Source organism: Mustela nigripes, chromosome 13 (assembly GCF_022355385.1).
Source record: "Mustela nigripes isolate SB6536 chromosome 13, MUSNIG.SB6536, whole genome shotgun sequence".
Taxonomy (NCBI): domain Eukaryota; kingdom Metazoa; phylum Chordata; class Mammalia; order Carnivora; family Mustelidae; genus Mustela; species Mustela nigripes.
In genome coordinates this window covers 126,940,509-126,959,432 of record NC_081569.1, presented here as the reverse complement: position 1 = coordinate 126,959,432, position 18,924 = coordinate 126,940,509, and the positions used below count along the sequence as shown (strand labels likewise).

At 40.0% G+C, this 18,924-nt stretch overlaps 1 protein-coding gene across 32 annotated transcripts in view; it reads left to right on the top strand.

Annotated features, from left to right (window-relative positions):
- Window positions 1-18,924, top strand: part of NRXN3 (neurexin 3) — a 1,559,048-nt gene that overhangs the window by 597,751 nt on the left and 942,373 nt on the right. For 21 of the 32 annotated variants that reach the window (XR_009399186.1, XR_009399185.1, XM_059373605.1 and 18 more), the window contains 2 exons: window positions 1,629-1,832; window positions 8,033-8,059. Coding sequence is in view for 28 of the 32 variants with exons in the window: in XM_059373605.1 (XP_059229588.1) it covers window positions 1,629-1,832; window positions 8,033-8,059 (231 nt within the window). In the remaining 4 variants the exon portion in view is untranslated. The remainder of the gene's footprint in view (window positions 1-1,628; window positions 1,833-8,032; window positions 8,060-18,924) is intronic. The other 11 variants (XR_009399188.1, XR_009399187.1, XM_059373628.1 and 8 more) reach the window with 1 other exon arrangement.

Genomic DNA, 18,924 nt, shown 5'->3' with positions numbered 1-18,924 from the left:
GTCCATTGATTTTATTGTAATCTCAAAAACTGTTGTATAAGTACTCATCAAAATATGCTTAGTGCTTCTGTTAAACTGAATAGCTTGTTTTTGTTTGAATATTCCCTTTCTTGACGAATCTGATACCATCACCTCCTTCATTACAAACTAAGAGCATCTCGAACTCTACCCCCACTTCTCTATTCACTTGCCGCAGTCTCTCTCCTCTGAGTGCCCCTGGCTTTACTGATGTATATATTTCCTGGGTCATTTAACCATTTTCTTTTAAATTTTTTAATTTTTTTATAAACATATAATGTATTATTAGCCCCACGGGTACAGGTCTGTGAATCCCCAGGTGTACACACTTCACAGCACTCACCATAGCACATACCCCCCGCCCCCTGGCAACCCTCAATTTGTTTTGTGAGATTAAGAGTCTCTTATGATTTGTCTCCCTCCCAATCCCATCTTGTTTCATTTATTCTTTTCCTACCCCCTCATTTAACCATTTTTATATTCTAGTACGGTTACTTGCACATGCCATATCCCCCTTCCCAGCAAGGACCTTTTCTGTTTCACTTTTAAACCCTCCATAGTACGTGTAGGTAGGTAGTAACTATTTGGCAACAGCAAATATTTAATGAGGGCCTACTCAGGGCCAGATACTGAGCCCAGTGGCAGGTTGGTGTCATAGGCATTTAAGTGATTTTCTCTTCCTGTGTTCTCTAAAAATATTTGCTAAATGAACAATTGAACATATTCACATTTTGAGCAGCATGGTGGTATAAACAGACCTTGGCTTTGTACTGGACATACTGGCTTAAAATCCAGGATGTCTGACTTTGAGATGTTAACATTTGCCTCCGGGAGCCTTGGTTTTCTGTTTGAAGTAGAATAGTAGATCCACACTGTAACACAAAGTAAGTTAACACAATGGGGTAGAGTGGGGGCGCTCCTGGCCAAAGTGATTGGGCTAGAGAAGGCATCAAACAAAAGCAAGTTTCTTCCTTCCTCAGACAAGCACTATTTGAATAAAAGCAGAATTACTGGGGTATCATCTTTTTGTGTTGGTGGTTCTAGCTCTGTTTCTGTAGATCCTCTTTGAATGACTCAAACAAACTCATACAGTGCCTGGCCACTTAGGGCTGTATGGGGAGCAGGCCAGGCTGCCGCTCTTTCCATCTTCTAGAAGTTCTGACAGTTTGTTGTGGTGGTTCTAGATTGCTGCTTTCCTCCTGTTCTTTATGAAATACTTTCAGGAAGCTAAGTTTTGTTTCATGCATTTTTTGTTTTGTCTATGGCACATGGAATGAAATCACTACTATTTGTGGGGAGCACTTTCACGTTTACAAAACATCTTCACATCCATTATTTCATTTGGCACACTTGATAAGTCTATGAGGATGGTGGGTCAGGGAACTGTGCCATTGTATGCCTTGTAACGGCAAACAAGGAAATAGGCCCTCAAAATTTCAGTGGTCTTCCCAAGGTCCCATAGCTTGAAAGTGGTGGCACTGGAGGTCTATCCAACATGAATCACCTGGGTACAAGTTCCGTGCCCTCTCTACCCTACCATCCTCACCCTGGAAGTCAAGGGAACCTTTGGTATCCTTCATCCTGACAATCTCCTCCATTCTTCTTTGCAGAGGCGTCTATCTTGAGCTACGATGGCAGCATGTACATGAAGATCATCATGCCCATGGTCATGCACACCGAGGCAGAGGATGTCTCCTTCCGCTTCATGTCCCAGCGAGCTTATGGGCTGCTGGTGGCTACTACCTCCAGGGACTCTGCGGACACCCTGCGTTTGGAGCTGGATGGGGGGCGTGTCAAGCTCATGGTTAACTTAGGTATCGTATGAAGTACCCTCCGCCACTTTGTTTGGGCTTGTCTTCCCTTTCTTTTCTGATTTTCATTGGTTTGATTGAATTCTTTGTTTGTTTCTTAAAAGTTAGCTGCTCACCTCTTGTTTAATAGACCAAGGATAAAACCCAACGGCAACAAACACCTTCTTCTTGTTTCTGCATGAGGTTTTGATGTCAATTTCTGGTTTCTGACAGTGGTGGTTTTTTGTTTTTGATTTTGTTTTTGGTTTTGGTTCTTTCTTTTTTTTTTTTTTAACTAGATTATTTATTTCTTAAGTTTCCTTTCTTGGTTTTTTGGAACCGTTTAGCTTTGTGTAAAACACGCTACTTTGGTCCATCTTTTGATCAATCACATTGCCATTCAGTCTGACTCCTTGGTCACCACTCAAAACAGTCAAAGCCGAGGGCAGAGATAAGACATCAAATGGAGGCAAAACGACATTGGGGTTGGAGAGAACTAAGCTTTGTGAGGAGGATGAAAAGTGCATCGTTTCTTTCTCCACAAACGGGGAGTTCGGGGGGCACTGCTATTACCTTATGCTTTCTCCTCGTGGGGAGGACGAGTCAGATTGTTACTGTTGTCCTATTGGAGAAATAAATCTCTAAGTTTATAGAGTCTCTGACATGTGGAAGGAGAATGTGCTTCCTGATATGATCCGCTTCTTCCTTCCTGACATTCTTCCCCGTCGTCTAGCAGCCCCTTTTATCCAGATTGCCATGTCGCACTGTCACTCACCTGCTCCTCCGTCCTTGGTACTGAAAAATTATGACAATTTCAAATTCGTAGCTTTATTTGGGAGAAGATCTGTTCTTCTACTATAATTACCTGTAATAGATACTTTGGAAACTCCCCTCCTGGTGGCATCACATTTGCTCCTGCTGCTGACCTTGACTGATTTCTAACTGATCTTCTTTGAAGGATGGGGAACCTCTTGATTTCTGGAAGGAAAGAAACCAACCTCATTTCTACCTGGTAGAAAGTCATTGCCCTGTGTCAATAGGATGAGTGGTATGGCTGAGTCTAAGCTTCCTAAGCCAGGGATTTTGAGGGGTATATAGTGTATGTTTGGGTACAGAGCCCCTTTATAAAGACTCCAGTGGAATGGCTTGTCAGAGGCATGGGGAAGACATGTACTAGACTGTACTAGACATGTACTAGACAACTGTACTAGATACAAGACCACAGTAAACTTTAGCTGGCCTAGTGGGAAGGTGGAGTTTGGAATCCACACCAGTCTTACCTGCTGTCAGGTCGACTGGTCGCACTTGGAAAATGCCTACACTACGATCCTGAAAATCTCTAGGACGCAGAGGACTGTTTTGAGCAGTGGCTTCACTTATGTCTTTTTTTTTCTTCCAATTTGTAGCTTTTACAACACTCTGCCCTTTTTCTTGTCCAACCTCATTTGATTTCTGTTGTCAGTGTGTCTGTTGGTTTTTCTTTGGTGTGTGTATGTGTGTGTTTGGTTATTTCGAGTTTTGTTTTTTCTCTTTGCTGAATCTTTGTGTTCTTGAGTTTTCAGTCCTTCTCACCATCAGCCATGGTAAATCAAAAGATGGTATTCAACCCTTCAAAGGCCCAAAGCCTGCGGCCCGCATAGCAAACAGCCTTGAGAACAGAGCGTACTGAACAGCCTGCAGGGGCTGGCATACCCCCATCCCTCCCGCCTTCCCTCCCCTGCACGGTGCTCCCCACCTCCCACAAACCAACCAGACAGTGTGTATAACCTAAAACCAACAACCAGTAGCTGATCGTTTAGTTCCCTCAAAAAGAGCAGGAGAAATTTAAAAATTAAATAAAAACAAATAAACAACAAAATGAACATAACATCCTAAATAGTTCCCAGAAAAAGATGAAGACAATTTTTAACTCTACGTCTATTTCAGAGTAAGAGAGAAGCACATATATAAGCATGATTAGCCCCTTGGCGTCCCGGGGAAATGTATACTGTCGCTAAACAGAAAACAGGTTTTCCTTCTTAGACATTGTTTTCTAAAATGAGAAAGCCGATGGTGTTAGGTCTCATATCTCAGAAGGAGATACAAGTGGGGGAAGATAAAAAGGGATGAGGAAGGAGATGGACAGATTCTCTCTCTTACACATGCAGTTAGTAAGAATTCCCATGTGTATTCCTAGAAACATTTTTTTCTCTTTGCCCCAAATCTGGGAGAAATACCTCTCAAAAAGACTACATTTGCCTCTTGATTCCTTCTAGCATATACTCAGTCTAGTTCCTCCAAAGCTGAGATATCTTAGGCACAACGGAGTTGGAGAGCCCTGCGCTTTTCAGAGGCAATAGTGACTTCTTTTTTTCCCTGAAGCGTGTGGTTCACCAGAATGACTGGTTTGAATTTATTTAAATTACTTTCAAACCTAACCTGGAAAACTGAACTGAAATTCCCTGTGCTTATGTATACAAAACTCTTTATGCTCATGCTTTGTTTAAAGGTTCTCTTTCCCTTCCCTCACCAAAATATACCCCTGTGTGAATATTTTCTCCCAGTATGAGTTCGTATTTCCCTTTCCTTCGTTAGAGAAGAAAACATCTCTAAGGAGGGTTTGCATACACACTTACTCCAAAAGAACTAATTCCAGGTGATAATTTTGTTCACCATTTCAATTGTGTCTCCTTTCCAGCCTATGCACAAATGATACTACAGTTTATTTCAAATTGGACATGCATATATGCTCATGATGTAAAGTCTAGTATGTATTTCTCTGATGTAATGTATCCATCTCCTAAATGTCCAGAAGACTAGGCTTTCCCAACGGCCTTGCTCTCTGAAGACAACTGGGTGTAGTAAGAGCTGGTGTCAGAAAGATGCTACAACACACAGCCCGTTTTTGAAATCTTTTGATCCCTTACAATTAAAAATACAATAATAACATTTTATGATTATAGTAAATTGAAAGATTTAAAAACCTTATTTCAGTCAGCCAGTAATCTTGGGAGATAAGCCAGGGAAGTGTTTTTATGCTTTCTTTTACATATGTGAGACAAAGAAAGAAATATAGGACTTTTTAAAGCTAGCATAAAAAGTCCATAGTGGAGCTGAGACTAGAACCCGGGTTTCTAAAATGCTAAATCAACGTGGGTTATCTCTTTTCTCCACAGGTCAATCCTGTGTGGCTCAATGATGTGGCAGTCTTGATGACTTCTAACTGCTTTCATGATGTTTACTTTTTAAACATGCCCAGAGGGAGTCTTTTTTCCGTAGTGCCTGGTTTGAATTAAGCCATAGAGCTGAAAAGTCAGTCAGCATTGGCATCTGCTCATGGCCCTTTGAAATCCTCAGCAGAATGCCAGCAAGCCTTCTTCAATGGCGGAGGCCCATAGGGAGTATCATGCAGTTTGGACAATGGCATTCAAATTCTCCAGATGCTCTGTCTCTGGTGATGCAGGCTTGCTGATGACTGTTTACAGTGTGCACTGTTGAACACATACAAGTCCTAGAAACTTTTGCCTCTTCCATGCTCTCCACCCAAAGCTTACTCATCTAGAAAATAATAATCTCTCACTTACTAAAATAAAACAAAAAAACATCTAAATGAAACAAGATAAAAAACACAGGCATATACAGACAAGCAGACACCCCTCGGGTACCTTGCCGAGGGTAAGGCACAGATTGACCTGTGGTGGCTACTCAAGGTAGATCTAAAGGAAGTTGCTTTCCCAGCCCAATTCCCTGGATTCACTTTTCATGAAAAAATACAACCTCATTATCAAGACTGCCATCTCTGAGCCTATGAGCAAGGCACTGGGATGGATTTTTTTCCCTTGATATACTTATTCTTCAGGTAAAGTGTCCAAATAATCTGTCACTTCTTGGCTTAATCAGTTGTCCACCCTCTGGAAAGCTCCAAGTCCTCACATTGGTTCAGAGACATCTTTCAGTTCATGGAACCATTTGAGTGAATCTAGTACCTTTCTCTAGACTGGGTCCTCCTCTCAAAACAAAATCCTCAGGGTGCCTGGGTGGCTCAGTCCATGAGGCATCTGCCTTCTGCTCAGGTCATGATCTCAGAGTCCTGGAATCCAGCTCTGCGTTGGGCTCCCTGTTCGGTAGGAAGCCTGCTTCTCCTTCTCCCTCCACTCCTCCCCCACCCTTGTGCTCTCTCCCAGATCAATCAATAAATAAAACCTTAAAAAAATAAAATAAAAACTAAAAATAAAATCCTCAACAGCATAGAAACAAAAGAAGACAGCCCTCTCTCGTTGACGGTTCTCAGATTTGTGGCTTTAGGCCCACTCTTCCTCTTCCCTTCTCTCTTAAGCATGGCCATACACCTGTTTCCCCTGTCTCCTGAGTACATCAGGAAGGGGCATTTCTCCAGCTTTGGCTGATGGCAGGTGCTGCTGGTAGCGGAAGCCCCACCCCCTCCTCCCTCCTTGCCCTCCCCACTTCCCAGTCCTCACTGGGGGCATGGCCTCCTCTGTTTGGTGATCGTACCAGTTGCTCCAGGGCTGTTTGCTCCCACTTTTCTGTTGCGGTTGACGACACATGACAAACCTAACCGCACGAAACCAAACCCAGATTTTTTTCAAGAGATGTTCTTCTGGGGAACAACTAAGCGTCCCGCCTCCTCCCTCAGAATGATTGGGTGTTCTAGATTTCTCCTGTCTGGATTTCTATAATTTTATGCTGCCCTGTCCTTTGCCACTGGTTCCTCTTTCACTTGCTTCCTTAAAATGTTTTACTTTGGGAAATTCAAATGGTGGCCTTATCCTTGACAAGTCCTCCAAAACTACTGGGTCAGCCTTAGGCAGAAGAGCTCAGTTTCTCACTGTAATTTTTTCCTGTGACTTTTTTTTTTCCTTTTCTTGTCTTATTTCTACTTTTTAGTATCCAACTTTAGACAAATTCTTATTGAAATTCCCACCATGATAAATCAAATTTAGTTTTAACGGGGCAAATTTGTAACAACTAATCTGAGATCTTTTTTAACCATTCTACCCAATCCCCTGCAAATAATCATTGACTCTACTCTAGACCTTTTGTGCTGAGTGTTCATGACTCTAAACAGATGTTAATAAAAGGATGGATACTCAGATCTCTGGCATAGGATAACGTGTTGGATTATCAGAACTAGAAAATTAGCCACCCTTTCTTGCCTCCCTTTCCCATTAAAAATAAAAAAAATAAAAAAATAAAAGAATTTTCTTCCCTCAAGATGCAGAATTACAGAGTGATGTAGGATGTCAAAGGTGCCCAAGACCTCCTCCCCATAAACCTGTCTCGCCTTCTCCTTGAATGCTGTAGGCACTTGATTTAGTCTGAGCATTCAGGCAGGAAGACGAAGATGGGCTTCATGAGTGGGTTGGTCTGGGAGCCTTTGAAACAGAGCAGAGAACCCAGTCCATCGTGGTAACATCATACAACTCCTTTGACCCACCACCCAACTCCACCTCTCTAAAATCTGGGATGGGTGTTTGTGCGGTTAGCTGTTTGCAAGTGGCCATTTTATGACAGGAAATGACCAGGTGGTATTAACCCTTTCCTTATCTCGAGGGAGAATGGCAAGTCTGCCTATATAAATTTCTATAGCATCTGGGGCCTGAGCAAAGAAAAGGGTGGAGGGAGTTTGTTTTCAGAAAAAGAGAAAGGGTTAAATACTGCACTGAGAAACTTCATGGACAGCTTTTTTTTGAAAAAAATAAACAGGGTGTCAGATTGGTGATATATCTTTGGAATACTAATACAAAAATTGTGTTGATGCTACTTTTAAAGACAATTTGGAGAAAATCATGATAGGGGGACATAGACTATAACCTGCATTTGGTGGGGAAATTTTTGCATAATTTTCCAAGTCAAACAAAATTAATATTTCAAAGTTCAGGTGTGAAATCCTTTATATAAATGAGTAAGTTTTTTGAAAAAAAAAAAAAAAGGAACGGCATACTTGGTGTCTATTGTGGATATATATGTATACCAGTATATATCTCTATACATATGTGTATATATATATGTGTGTGTGTGTATATATATATGTATCCAACTTTACTAAATGATATACTGTACATATACACCCACCCTTAAACTTGTACATACCGTATATATATATAAAATGGCCACATTTCTTGCGTGTGTCTGTCCCCGGAAGGGTGGACTGATTGTTTTTGGATGTCTGCAGCTGTTACCTTGAAGGATGCAATTTCATCTTTCATTTATTTTTCCCCATCTAGACTGTATCAGGATAAACTGTAACTCCAGTAAGTTTTCCCTCAAGTTTCATTTTGTTCTTAAAGAAAAGAAAAACTGACTTTATTTTGTTTACTGTTTTATGAGCTGTTTTTTGTTTGAATTATTTTGTGTTCGGACTACGGAGTTGGGGGGAATGGGGGTTGACAAGAGGAAGGGCTGGGGTGAGGGTCACGGCCCGGGTGTGGCCCAGGGTGTGGTTTCTGAGTTGGGGTAGGTCCTCTCTTCTTTCCTTGCATTTGCTCTTTATGCAGAAAAGGAGGAAAGGGCACCTGGATAAAGAAACAACTTGAAAATGAATTGAAATGGTAATTTGTGGTTTGGGGGAAATGATCCTCAGGGGTGGACAGAAAGCAGTAGAGCAACCAGAATGCACTTCTCCACTACTGACAGCTTCAGAAAAGAAAAGCAAAGTTCATGACCCAGAAGGTGGCTGCCAACTCTGACATTTGTTTCCCAGAATTTATCGCTGTAGGGTTTTTTTCTTTTCCCCCTCAGAGGGTGGGAGCAAAGCATTGTTCTTGGTGATAATGCAACATTTTAACCAAAGGCTTGAGAAACATTCTGGCTCTTCTGAATGAAAAATTGCAGCCTATTATTTTTACTTTATCCCATTCAAACATTCTGATTCTTGAAGAAGGATGTTCAGGAAGTGCAGGCTGAATTGTACTCAAGTGTTTCTTTCTCTGCCTCAGAAATGAATATTAACTGGAGTCATGAGGTCAGGGAACCTGGAAGAGAAAGAGGAAGGATGGGGAGGAGGGAAAGAATAGGTCTAGTTGATAAAAGGAAAAAATATACTTTGAGCCTTATGGCATCTTATATTCGTTAAGATAATTAAATAACTAACTAGGGTAATTAGGGTAATTAGCTATAACAAACAATCCCAGCATTTCAGTGGCTCAACGGAAGACAGGTTTACTTCTCCTTCAGGCAAAATTCAGTGCCAGTGCCAGATCTCTTCAAGTAATTCAGGCATCTAGGATTCTTTCATGACCTTGGTCTACCATCTTGGAGTTCTTCACTTTCAGCCATATCCATAAGGAAGAAAGAGAGTGAGCTTGGATATAATGCAGTGTGTTTTTATTAACTTGCCTGGAAGTGATGGCCCAGTACATCACTTCTGCCGGTATTTTCTCAGACATGACTCCATCCAAAATGCAAAAGAAGCTGGGGATATGTTCCTTCTCTGGATCCAGGAAGACAAACTTGGATTGGTTGAGCGTCTAACGCACATGATTCTCAGTATTACCCCCTCTTTTTTGACTTCTTTTCTCATTCGGGCCTTTCAGTAGGAACAAATTCAGAAAAAGAAATAATCCAAGTTTTAGATTACATTTGCTTATTTATTCCATTATATTTTATAGGTGCTACTAGTTTAATCTTCTTTCTTGGGAGATTGATTATCAGGATGATAAATTAATAAAGTCCAAATCCACTTTTCTGGGGGCGGGGGAACATTCTATGTAAATTAACAGAAGAAAAGAAATGTAAAAAATCAATATAAACAACCACTTCCTGAAGTGGAGTGCTTTATGCTTGTCTTGGCATCATTTTCAGTTAATTTAAGCAATGTCCTATTTTGCTGTGTTTAAACATTCCTAATTAGCCAAAAATTTCTCACGATATTTAGATCATTAAAAGCCTAATTGAAACATCTTTTTTTTTCCTAAAGACTGGCATTTTCTCTTTCTTCAAGCAGCTTTATTGAGATATAATTTCCATACCACAGGTTCATCCACTGTAAGCTTACAATTCAGTGACTTTTATTAAATTTATAGGGTTGCCCAAATACCCCCACAATCACATTTTTAGAACTTTTCCATCATCCCATGCCTCCTCCCAAATTTTCCGCATGTCCCTTTGGAGTTCATCCCTGCTCTTACCCTTAGCCCTAGACAACTGCCGGTTTGCTTTTATCTCTATAAATCTCTATTTTATCTCTATAAATTTTATTTCTATAAATCTTCCTTTTTCTGGACTTTTCATATAAATAGAATCATATGATATGTAGTTATTTGTGTTTGGCTTCTCAAAAATTATAGTACATTTATGGAAAGCCTGAAGGTGTAAAAATCTCATTCTAAGTTGAATCTAACATCTTCTGGCTTAGACACTCATTTGCAGAATAGAGAACTGAAGGAGTTGTTCAGTCGGGGTATCTGGACTTGCTTTCTGTGCCCTGTCCACACTTTATCTTGCAGTTAATTTCACATATTCTCTCTGATCAGCCATGAAAAGTCGTCATTAGACAAGCTCCAGAATTCTTTATTCTAGGAAGGCAATGCCTCTTTCCCAGGACATAGATGCCAGCAGGTTTTCTAGACGTGATAAAAGATTTTCTATTCAGAACCACCAAAACCATCATTGAGAAGAAGTATGTCAGCAAAGATGTGTTTCCTGCTTTGATCACAGTATAATAAGAGTGTAACTAGTTTTAGTTCGATATTTAGGTAAAGAGCCAAGATTGGATTTTGGAAATCAATTTTGAATTCTTAAGATAAACCTTTAACATACTGAGGAAGATAATTTTGGGGAGAGCATCAGAGAAAGAATACATAGTGCCCGCTAATTGAACAGTGATTGAATAGAAACCAAGGAAAACAAAACAAAGCAGGAGTCCTTTACTCTAACATCTTGAGTGCTGAGGTATATAGATGTGCACCCAGGGGAATGGAGAGTCACAAAATGAAAGTGACACATTTTCTTGAAGTTGATTTTAATTGTTGATTTGGAGTAAAAACTTGAATTGAGACCAAAGAGATATATTATGCAGAAGAATGCACGTCAGTGTGAATCTTATTTAGCTTATGAATCTTAGGTTTTAAGAAAAACTAAGAATTCAAAGACATGTCATTTTTATCATGTATCTTCCTTTTTCCATGCCTGGCATTACTGGTGCTTGGGTAGAAAATTTCAAGAAGGTTAGGCAACTAAAATAGATCCAGGTAATCAGAATTTCTCAGACCTCTCTCCTTGCAGACTAGATGTCCAAGTCCATAGTTCAGTCTGTTCTGGCATCTCAAGCTGTTTCTCTAATAGGTGAACAGATCCTTCCTCTTACTCAGTTTTTGTGATGAGATTGAGTTGTAGCCTGAGTTTGAAAGGGAGGGATTTTCCTCTTACATCTCAGGTGTCATTTCAATAGAAGTCAGAGGATGTTATTACTCACATTTCAGAACAGAGCTGATTTTTTTTCTCTTGAAGGGACATACTGAATTAAGCTTTAACCACATTTGAATTTAAGTTCATGTACTTTTCTGGTAATCCTTTTTTAGAACGCCAGTCTTCTGGAAAGTCAGGTAAAATACAGAATGACATCATCTATGTTTTTCCTCTTTGTCTGCGGCAAAATGTTTGGGGAAATGGCTGTTTTTAAGGGTTTGTGTGACTCCTTGGGGAAAAGAACATGAAAAAGAAGGGTGGCCTTCTAGTGTAAGGAGAAGACAACTGGTCATAGTAGAGGACAGTGATCTTGAGATGAAAGTCTCTCTCTTTTGGCCTTTGTTGTCTGGTCCTTCTGTCAGTGACTCTGGCCCAGATTTGTGCTACTTGTTTCCAAGAAGAGAGGAACAGGTTTTGTTTTGTTTTGTTTTGTTTTGAATCAGCTTCTTTGCCTTCCTTCCTCTCTTTCTCTTTTCCAATGCTTTGTTTCTCCCCATAATATCTACGATATACTTACCATTACTCATTCTCAATCCTGCTACCCCAGCTTTCCAAATCTTCCAAGAATACTACACATAAATTCTTCTCTGGCTTCTATTCCCAGACATATATTAGAGAGTGTACAAATCGAGGCCTTAGGTCGAAATTGGGATGTTGCTGGATTTGATTCACTTGGCAGAAATCTTCAAAAACATATAACCGGGACATTCCCAGCTTAGGATTTACTTTTAAATTGCAAAAGGTCAACAGAGTTGGCAGTCATCATGGTGACTGAACTACACGGTGGCCTGATATCTATTCTGTATTACTGCTAAAGAAAACAGGGCTACTTTCTGGGGAATTTTGGAGAGAATCCCCTGTTCCTATGGTTCCAGTTCCATGAGGCTGGCGGTTCCTAAGAAGTGTGCGGTTCTGAAAACAGGTATGGACTTCTTATTGGTCTCATGGACGCTTACTCAAATCAAAGTGTGGAAGAAGGTTTGTTGTTTTCCAGCTAGTTTCATTTTGACTCTGCCCTTCGTTTTCCTGGCCCCTCCTTTATTCTCTCCCTTTCAGGCCGTGTGCAGCATAGTTTGCATGAATATAGTATAGTCATATTAATGACATATGCAGATGGCGTGAATGAATATAATGAAATACATAAAAATAAATATCAATTTCATCCTTTTGTTTTTTTTAGCCTTTCCCTTCTCTGAAAGGCTAATTCCTCTGTGTAGGGTTATTTTCTCAATCTTTCTAAAAAGAGGTGTGTATATCATAAGGAAATTGTGAGTTTGTGTACATGCCTAATTATTTAGGCAGACGTAGAACCCCCCACCCCCAATTACGTTGAACTTGAAGTCTCAACTTTATCTGTAACAAAGTTCATTTTCCTTTCCTTCTTAGCTATAAAGGAGAAAAGAAATAGGGTGGCATACAAAAATATACTGACCCTGTAGTCCCTTGAGTGAGAGAACGGCTTTGGTAATCCTGTCCCCTTCCGTTGACTGTTATCTTTGAATAATCATAGACACATACAATTATATAGGAGCTATATGAAAATAGCATCATAAGGATATGATACCTCCAAGTCCTACCTCTAAAGGCTACTAGTATTTACTAAATATTCCTTCTCTTGTACCTGCTAGCCAGCACTTGCTTTTTGCCTTTTGTGTTAGCTTCTGTGCCTTGGTCTGTTTTTAAGCAGACTCAGTTTCCACTGTCTTGGTCAAGTCAGCAGTGTGTGGGTGTTTCTTGCTTAATTTAGGTGTAGCTTGGTGAAATGCAGCTTATTGCACTAGACTTTTCGGGGGTTTTGCTTCCTTTTTTTCTTTCTTCCCTCTCTATGGTGCTGGGACTATGCTATTTCATTTTCAGGCCTAGTTTATCTAGAAATCCCAGAGCTGAATGTTTAGCTCATCCTATTAACTCAGAAACACATACCTCCGGTCAACAGAAAGCTAACTTCTTCACTATTCAAAGTCTTCTGGGAAGGAAATTCTGGAACCCTCTTTTGGTATTTGTTCCAATATTTGGATAACCATGACTACCATTTGCCTGACCATATCACTTAGAGTTTTAGCGGAGATGGAAAATCCCAAAGTAAGATAGTATAGTAACGTTCTATGTCTCAAACTATTAGTATCACAACTGAGAGTTTCTCTTTCCGTACTAAATGATTATACTCTACATTTCTCAAAACCTGATTTTTAAAAAGTAATATATCATTTTATTTCTCTCTGGAATGTTTTATATTTTTTGTAACATAAAACACTTCCAAGTTCAAGTCTCCGGATAGTATCAATAATAGCCAGATTTGAGAATGATAGTAGGATGCTTCCTAAACATTTAATATTAAACTCTTCTTAATAAATACTAATTCAGGATGGTTTTATTTTTAAATAGCTAAAAAAGCTATACATGGAACAAAGGAAAAGTAAAAATTCTCACTCTTATGCCTTACTAGAACCCAAATTCTCTTTCTCAGAGGCAACCCAAATTATCAGTCTTATGTATATTTTTGCAAAGATAATCCAAAAGTATACAACATACAGTTATAACTATATTCTTTCCCTTTTTTTCTTTCCTTGTCCTTCTTAACACAGTGTTAACACATTCTTCTGAATTTTGCTCTTTTTTTACTTAAAATATTTTAGGGACTATTTCATGTAAGAATATTAAGGTCTCCTTTGTTCTTAATGGTCACATAATACTGCATTTTATGGAGATACCAGAGTTGATTAAATCAGTACCCTACTGATACATATTTAATTTTTTTTTCAGCTTTTTACTACTGCTAAAAAAAAAACACAAAAAACATGCCTTTGTTTGTTAGTCTTTGCATGCATGTACAGGAATGTCTATCAGATAAATCCCTAAAAATGGAATTAACTAGGTCAACAGATAAGTGCATTACAAAAACTGGTATTTCCCAAGTGCTTTCTAAAGAAGTTGTACAGATTTACATTCCTAACAGCAATATGCAAATGTTTGTTTCTCCTTACCCTTGCCACACCATATTATCAAACTTTTTCTTCATTTTCTTAAAGTACTTTTCAAAATGTTGCTGTCACATATTCCAGGGAGAGCCATTGTCACTCTTTTTCCTTCCATCCTTTTACTTCTTCAAGTATATATAGGAACCATTGTTATTCAAAACTTTGGTGCAGACTTCTCTCAGAAATCTTTAAATAGAAATCTCTTATAGTAGCATTTCTCATGTTAATCTTGTTTTTGTTTTCCAGTAAGCACAGGTGTTTTAGAAAGGTGGCAATATGTTATAGTAATTTTGTGTGATTTCCCTCTTAGACTCCTCTTATCTATGTTAGTATCCCAGCAAAGAGGCATTTTCCTGCCATTATCAACAGCAAGCAGGACTCTGGCTCCAGACAGGCTGGGTGTAATCCTTATCTCTACTGCTAATGGCCAATTTATTTCAACTCTCAGTTTTCTCAGTTGTAAAATGGGCCCGATTACACTCTACCTGTCTGAGTAGAAGAGAACCTGGGACAGTCTGTGCTGTCTGTGTGGTGGTGGTGATGATGATGACATCATGAGATGATGTCATGATGATACCAACTGAAAAGATGATCTTGTGAGAACTATACTTGTTCAAGAATGCCCTATAGGGGCACCTGGGGGGCTCAGTGGGATTAAAGCCTCTGCCTTCGGCTCAGGTCATGATCCCAAGACTCTGGGATCAAGCCCCACATTGGTCTCTCAGCTCAGCAGGGAGCCTGCTTCCCTTTTTCTCTTTCTGCCTGCCTCTTTGCTTGCTTGTGATCTCTGTCTGTCAAATAAATAAATTAAATCTTAAAAAAAAAAAAAAAGAATGGATGGCTATATATCCCTAAAACCATACTAGGTAGTTTACAGGACCTGAAAAATAAGCATCCTACTTTTTCCAGCCAATTACTCAGGGTAGTAAGGCAGAAGCTTAACCCACTGAGCCACCCAGGCACCCCTTGGGCACTGTAATTTTGAGTAAAAATAGTGTTTCTGTTTTCCTTCTATTTTTGAAGATTTCTTTTTGTACTCTGATTCATTTTATTTGTCTGTTTGCCACCGTAATATTTGTAAGGTGACACGTTCACTAAGTATTAGTGTCAGACACAGTTTGTCTTTTAAAAATTAGGAAGGGCCACTGTATCAGTGAGCTGTAGGGTGTCCTAATATTATCAACTGAACCCTCTGTTCCTGTTTGGTGACAAGATAAATAATCAATGGCTCTACTTCCCCATTGTGCCTAGAAATATGTGTTTGTGCACATGCGCAAGTAGGAATGTATTATAGCAGGTCTCACTTATGTGTTATGGAGGAGAAGATTTAATTTGAATTGTTTCTGGAACAGTTAGACACAAAGCCTAAGTCTCCATACTGATTTGTACTGGTTCGGAGCATCTCAACACAGTTTTTCTTAATTTTAGCATCCGTTTTGGGAAGAAAAAAACAAAACAAAACCAAACAAAACTTAGAGATCAGGGATTGTTGCTTTTAAAATAAATGGAGTAATTTTCTGGCTGTTCTGTTGGCTCAGTGACTAAAATGGCCAGGTTTTCTAACATAGAGTTTATTGGAAGTTAAGGAAATAAGCCTTGAAGGGGTATATACATTTTCCTTCTAAAAATAAAGTTTCAGAGTAAATCTGATTATGTAACAACTGAACACAGAAAGATGACACCGTTGTCATCGGAGCTTTGTTCCAGCGTCTGTCAGAAGCGGCGTTCATGGTGGCTCCTGGAAGGGCCCTCATTAGGGAGTGGGAAGCAGGAGAATGTATCAAGGGGTGAAAGGTGGAGGTGTGGAGGTTAGTTATAATGATTTAAATGTCTGTCTTCCCAAATGGCTGAAGGTACATTGCAGTAAAAAAATGTTAAAAGGCCTGTGCGTTCCAGAAGAGAGACAGAATAGAGATCTTGTCTCCGGAAGCAAAATCTTGAATGATTATGAGTTCAGAGTCTTCCCAAGATGCTTGTTGGAGCACTTTTTTTTTTTTTTTTTTTTTTTAATAGCACCGTATTACGAATGGGGAAACCGAGGCTTATGGAATCCAAGTGCATTGCCTAGGGTCTCAGAGTGATTAGCAGCAAGCATGAGTCTTCGTAAATTTCATTCTCTGATTCTTAACCAAATGAGTACTTTTTGTCACCTAAGTCAAACTACCTTGTAACGTTACCACGTCTCCTCAATCTCTGGTTTCCTCACAGCTGGGAAAAAATGTCCTATTTATCATTGAGTCTTCACTGCTTAGCACGGCAGCACACATGTAGTTGGCATTGATATACCTTCATTTAGTTAATTAATAATGATAAACTTAATGACTTGAAACTTGGGGCCACAGGAGAAAGCTGAATAAATGAATATAGATCTCTTCGAGGAAAATTACTCTATATCTACAAAGAGGGAAATCTCTTTTTCTTCAGAATTAGTAAAAAGAAAAAAAAAAAAAAAGATGAGGGGAGGCACCACAGCAAAGTACCACTTAGAAAGGATACAGTGACCTACACTCTTGGATGTGGGATGCACAGCAACATAAACAGAATGAAATTTAGTTTTGAACCTAGGAGACGGCAAAAATAAAACTGGTATTATTCACAAGTGTGGGCAGGTTAAAATCTACTGCATAAACAGAGGGCTCCTCCTCTGTTCCAGAGGAAATAAAAAGGAAGAAAATGGAAACTCTGCAGGGGGGTAGGCAAGATGGCCCCTTTATTTCCTGTGAGTGGTTTTCCTGTGATGGTCAGTCCGGAAGCTCTCTTCTTTCCCTCCCTCCCTAGAACCTGAGGGAAGGGAACAGCCCTGCTGACCGAAATGAGGCTGCCCGCGGGAGTGGGATGGTGAGAGCAGCGGGGACAGAAGGCTTGAAAGGAGCAAAAGCAGCAGATGGCAGCACAAATGTGTGCAGGACAGGCAAAGATGAAAAGAAAGGGCACACGAGTGTCCCTTATGGAGATGAGTCACGTGTCTTCCCACCGCAGAACAATTCTGTGTTTTTCTGATCTCACAGAAGAAAAGAAACACAGGGGCAGGCGAAAGCATATGATGAAGCCATCGGGCTAGGGAGTGGCTAGAGGAAGATAACCGTTGTCTTGTGAGAAGAAATGGGTATTTGAAATGAAACTCACACAATGTACCTGTCAGTAGTTAGGATGTTTCACTTAACAGTTTGATTCACTGATTGTTATTTACAGGCAAACCCTTTTGATAAAGGAACCAATTAAAAAAGAAGAAGCGTAGCGATTGTCAGAAACAGAAAAGCTGGCTATTGTATCACCTTGATGATGGAAGAAAGTACATGTCTGTGGCTGAGTTTATTATCCACACCCCTACACACCTGGTAGAAAAGGGAAGAGTGAGGCTCTCGTGATTAACATCTCAAAGGCACGAAACTTGAATGCTAAGTGAAGACAGGACTCCATCTTTCCCCTCTCCAAGTTTTCCCTCAACATTTTCGCTCTATCACAGCAAAGTGGATGCTAAGTCCATGCAAAAGGACAGATGCAATAAAATTTTGAAAATCCATGCTCTTGTTAAAGATCCACTTCCCAGGTGGCTACTAGTTACAGTAAAACAATAAGAGCAGAGATGGAGTGTGTTCTGCAGGCCAAGCCTTGGGATGAGTACTTGGCTTGCATCATCTTGTTTAATCTTCCTTCAAGTCCTAAAAGGGGTTGTTAGCTACAGAAAGGAGGCCTAATTATGCAAAAGGCTTTGCCTACCTCTGATCCCCAAGCCATGGCTGCTAACCATGGCCCCGAGTGCCTTTGCAATGTGGATGCTTGAATGTAGGCAGTCCACCACCCTAGGTCAGAGGCTGATAGACCTCATGAAAGATGCCACCTCTAGTTACCAATAAATCCCTTTTTTCTTTTTTCTCTTTTCTTTTTGTTTAAGATTAATCTTTCTGCAACCTTGGCCTTTCCAGAGCTGGCCTTCCTTAGCTCAGATTTATAGGCATGTTAGTGTTCCATTCTTGTTCATGACTAGTCTCTAAGGCACTGTTTCATTCTTTGACTGAAAGGTCCTTGGCATTTAGGGATGCATAGGGGATGAATTAGGAATGATCATAGAGGCATGGAGATGACTAAGATGAGGGTAGTGCTATAGTGCCCTAAGTGGCCGTGGCTAAGTCATCCTCTGTGTGCCCAGGGCTTTGCTGGCCTTCTTTGGTAATCTTTCTATTCCTGTTTTTTGTCTTTTCCATTGTACTCTAGTGCTCTCATCTTAGCAAACAGATTATAGTTCCCCAAATTCCCCGAGCTGTCTACACTGCTGTCTCTGCATTCATGCTCTGTGTTAGGCACTGTACACCATTTCTCTGTATCTGCGCAGCCAACCGCTACTCATCCTTCGTTATGCTCAGGGGTCACCCCTCATAAGAAGACTTTCCTTTTACCCCCGGCATGTCAGGTTTGTCCACATCTAGGTTCCCATAGTATTTACAATGCATATCTTTCAGAACTCACCACATTCTTGTTGGTTTATTTGCCTACCTGTGTATCTCCTCAATCTCTGGTTTCCTCACAGCTGGGAAAAAATGTCCTATTTATCATTGAGTCTTCACTGCTTAGCACGGCAGCACACATGTAGTTGGCATTGATATACCTTCATTTAGTTAATTAATAATGATAAACTTAATGACTTGAAACTTGGGGCCACAGGAGAAAGCTGAATAAATGAATATAGATCTCTTCGAGGAAAATTACTCTATATCTACAAAGAGGGAAATCTC